The following is a 3585-nucleotide window of genomic DNA, read 5'->3' on the forward strand; positions in this document are numbered from 1 at the left end:
CTGAGATTTTTAAAAACTCCGGCCAGGGTGGAGATTTTTGAAAACTCAGTTTTTGCGTTGACGTGTGGACGAGAAAAACTGAGAAAACGCAGCGTCAAAGGTGTGCGCCTTTTTTGACGTCACACTGTGCACCACGTTATTGTTTCGGTGAAATGAATTTCTACAATACTGTTACTGTTAATTGTACTCTCTGCAGTGTTTAAATGCTTACACATACACACACAGTTACTGTCCCTCCACACATACGACTCTTTTCTGCTTCTATGCCCCATCTTTGTTTTCTATTTCCCACCGAGGCTTCTAGACTTCTGATTGGCCAACATTTCTACACGGTTAGGAATATATCGCCACCTGTTGCTTTGGCATGTTCCTAGCAGCGTTTTCCTTCATTTCTGCGTTTACGTGTGGACGGGATTATTTTTAAAAACGAAAACGGAAAATCTCAGTTTTCAAAAATACCCGTGTACGTGTGGACGTAGCCTTAAGCTTTAGACTTGGCATGGTTGTTGGTGCCAGGCAGAGTATTAGAAATCAGAGGGAAAATGTCAGACTACTACAAATAATTCGAGTTAGGACTCATTACAAGCAACACTTGTAATGAGTCATGTCTAATCTTGAAACAGATAGGCCACACCAGGTGCCATTCCTGTCAAGACAGGAAAATGGGGCCATATTTGACATGAGCTCACTCAACTGGACAATAGGAGATTGGAAAAACACTGCCTGGTTTTGGCTTCTCTGCTCCAGTATTTAGATGGTGCAAACAACATAAAAGCATAGATCCATACAGCTTTGTATCAGTGACTATAATGGTATGGGAGGATATTTTCTTGTCAGACGTTGGTCTGCTCCTTGGTACCAATTGAGCCTTGTTTAAACACAGCGACCTACCTGAGTATTGTTGCAGACCATGTCAGTCCCTTAATTATCACAGTGTACCCATCTTCTGATGGCTGCTTCCATCAGAAGTCAGCCAGCAGTGCTGGTTTGACACCAGATCCCGGCCAGACCTGTCTGTTATGTGGGCAGTAGGACAATGTTTCATATCACAAAACTCACTTCATCTCAAACAGGTTTCTTGAGATGACAATGAGCTGTACTTAAATGGTCAAAGTCATAAGATCTCAACCCAGTAGATAAGCTTTGATTCACATCATGGATGTGTAGCTGACAAATCTGCAGCAACTGAAGAATATTTCCAACACTTTGTTCTAGCTTTGTGCTAGCAAGGTGTACCTAATAATGTGCCCAGTGAGTGTAAAGGAAATTGATATTATCACATTCTGAATTGAGATGACTGTTGTTGGGATTTGGTGCTATATAAATTGAACTGAATTGAATATAATCACATTTTTGCCACTGAGATGGTATCTACACAAAATACAGTGGCCTATGTAAACATCACTCTATTTTGCAGTGTTAAATAAATATGCTACACATGTCAACAGTATAAGCAGGCTAATGTGGATAATGCAGACCCATCTTGTTAATATCTGTGAGCCATGTGTGTTTAATCTGTGCCATGCATTAAATGAGGCTTTAGAGAACTGATCATTTAGAATATGATGCTAAAATACAATCAGGTTTCTGCAAAGAAACAAAGAAACCAAGTGCACATTGGTGGCCGAGATGAAGTAGCAGTCTCAGGCGAAGTTTAGGGTGTTCATGTTGTCTAACTCATCAAAAAGCTGTTTGGGTTTAGCTCAAGAAAATTGAAACATTAAAATAATGAAAATATAAACAATGAAATGCAGTAAATGTTTTCTAAGAAGAAAATACATCATGATCAGGAGATCAACTGTCTCAAAACAGACACCCCCAAAAATCAAACATTTTTGCATTTCAAATCAGATGATTCAAGATTGTAATGCAAAAAAAGAATCACATTTTAACACAGATGAAGAAAATTACAGTTTAGCATATAGTGATTATAAGTAGTAAGTTCTTTGTTCTATTTCATCAGTAAAAGTCAGAACTTAGAGGTCTTTCCCTGCTGTTGTTTGAAGAGGGAACTGAATTTTGTCTCACAGCTGAGTCTTCTAATATTCAAATGGCCACACTGTTTTCTAACTCTGCCGGATCCATGTAGGTGTATGGCACTTCTAAACGCTTGTTTCTGGCTTTAATAACTAAACTTAAATCTTCAAGCTCCATCTGAAAATCCTTTAGTATTTTGCGAGGAATTTCCTCAATGAAATGCTCCTCCGGGTACTGGCCAAGAGGGACCTGATGAGAACAATGATACATTTAAGTTTTCTTCAACAAAATTCAATTAAAACAATTATTTGTTTTTAATCAAAATAGGCTCTTGGAATGATTGTATACAGTTGTAATGTGTTTGCAAAAATTAAATTCAGACATAATTCCTGTCATTCTTAATGAAATCTTTGCTGCTTACAAAGTCACTGGACTGCTTGCTGAGTAACCACATGGTGGCCATGCCCTGAACTGTTACATTGACGTCAGGGAAGGTCGCCAACATTGTGGCCTCGCTTGTCGTCCCCTTTGTGGTCGGTGGTGGGAGTTGCAGGGAGATGGGAGTGTTGGGCATCCAGCCACCATAGTCATACTGCATTTGATCAAGAAGTAAAAGATAACTGATTAAAAAGTAAAATGATGGTGTAATAATGGCGTTTAATGTATAATTCCTTCCTTCTTTCTTTTTTTTATATTGGTGATGCCTCCCTGTAGTTTTATGGTACTATTTCTATAATTATTCACATTTTCTCTTTGCATGACCAGTTTAGTTTAACTTCACTGATTTTGGAAGAAATGCCTCAACAACTGCAGCTTGTCAGTACCATGACTGGGTATAAACAGAGTATGTTAGAGAGCCAGAGTTTCTCAGATGTAAATATACATAAATACAGTTTGGTTTTAGAGCAACGCATGCTCCCATCCAGATGACATCTTTTTCAGAGAAGGACTTACATATTTCAGCAAGACAGTGCTGAACCCCATATTGCATCTATCACATCATAGCTTCATTATGGAAGAGTCTGGATGCTGAACTTGCCTTGCTGCAGACTAGACCATTCACCAGTTGAAAACATTTGATACATCATGAAATGAAGAACAGGATAAAGACCCAGGACTGTTGAGCAGCTAGAATCCTAAATGAGATGGATCATCATTGCTCTCCCAAAGGTCTCCTAGGTTCTCAGATGTTCATGCACTGTTGTTTAAAAAAAAAAAGTGAAACTGTTTATACAAGGACTCACCTGTCCAGAGTTCACGGCTGCATGCTGGGCTGAGCAAGTGAAGATCACCATGGTGACAAACTTGACCAACTCAGTCACACAAGTAAATGTCTGAGGAATTCCTGTTGAGCAGAAAACCCCCCCCAGCATCAATTGCATTGAGGTGAACAAACAAAGATTGGATTATGTTTGGATTATAAGTAAGTAAGTAAGTAAGTAAAATTTATTTATATAGCACATTTCACAGATAAAAATCACAAAGTGCTTTACAGTAAGATCAGACATACAAGTTAAAATTAATTAAATGAGTTAAAAGCCCGTTTGTATAAAAATGTCTTCAGCTGCTTTTTAAAGGAGTCAGTAGAGTCTAGACAGCGTAAAGACA

General features: G+C 38.5%; 1 protein-coding gene across 1 annotated transcript in view; it reads right to left on the bottom strand.

Moving 5' to 3' along the window:
- Positions 1 to 2046: 2046 nt before the first annotated feature.
- Positions 2047 to 3585, bottom strand: part of LOC102193059 (hydroperoxide isomerase ALOXE3-like) — a 14452-nt gene continuing 12913 nt past the window's right edge. Inside the window, exons 11-13 of the mRNA XM_005727035.1 lie at positions 3222 to 3322; positions 2399 to 2569; positions 2047 to 2226 (exon numbers count right to left, since the gene is read on the bottom strand). Coding sequence (XP_005727092.1) covers positions 2047 to 2226; positions 2399 to 2569; positions 3222 to 3322 — 452 coding nt within the window. The remainder of the gene's footprint in view (positions 2227 to 2398; positions 2570 to 3221; positions 3323 to 3585) is intronic.

This window comes from Pundamilia nyererei, unplaced genomic scaffold, assembly GCF_000239375.1.
Source record: "Pundamilia nyererei isolate P.nyererei 1_Seehausen unplaced genomic scaffold, PunNye1.0 scaffold00022, whole genome shotgun sequence".
In the NCBI taxonomy this organism is placed as follows: Eukaryota; Metazoa; Chordata; class Actinopteri; order Cichliformes; family Cichlidae; genus Pundamilia; species Pundamilia nyererei.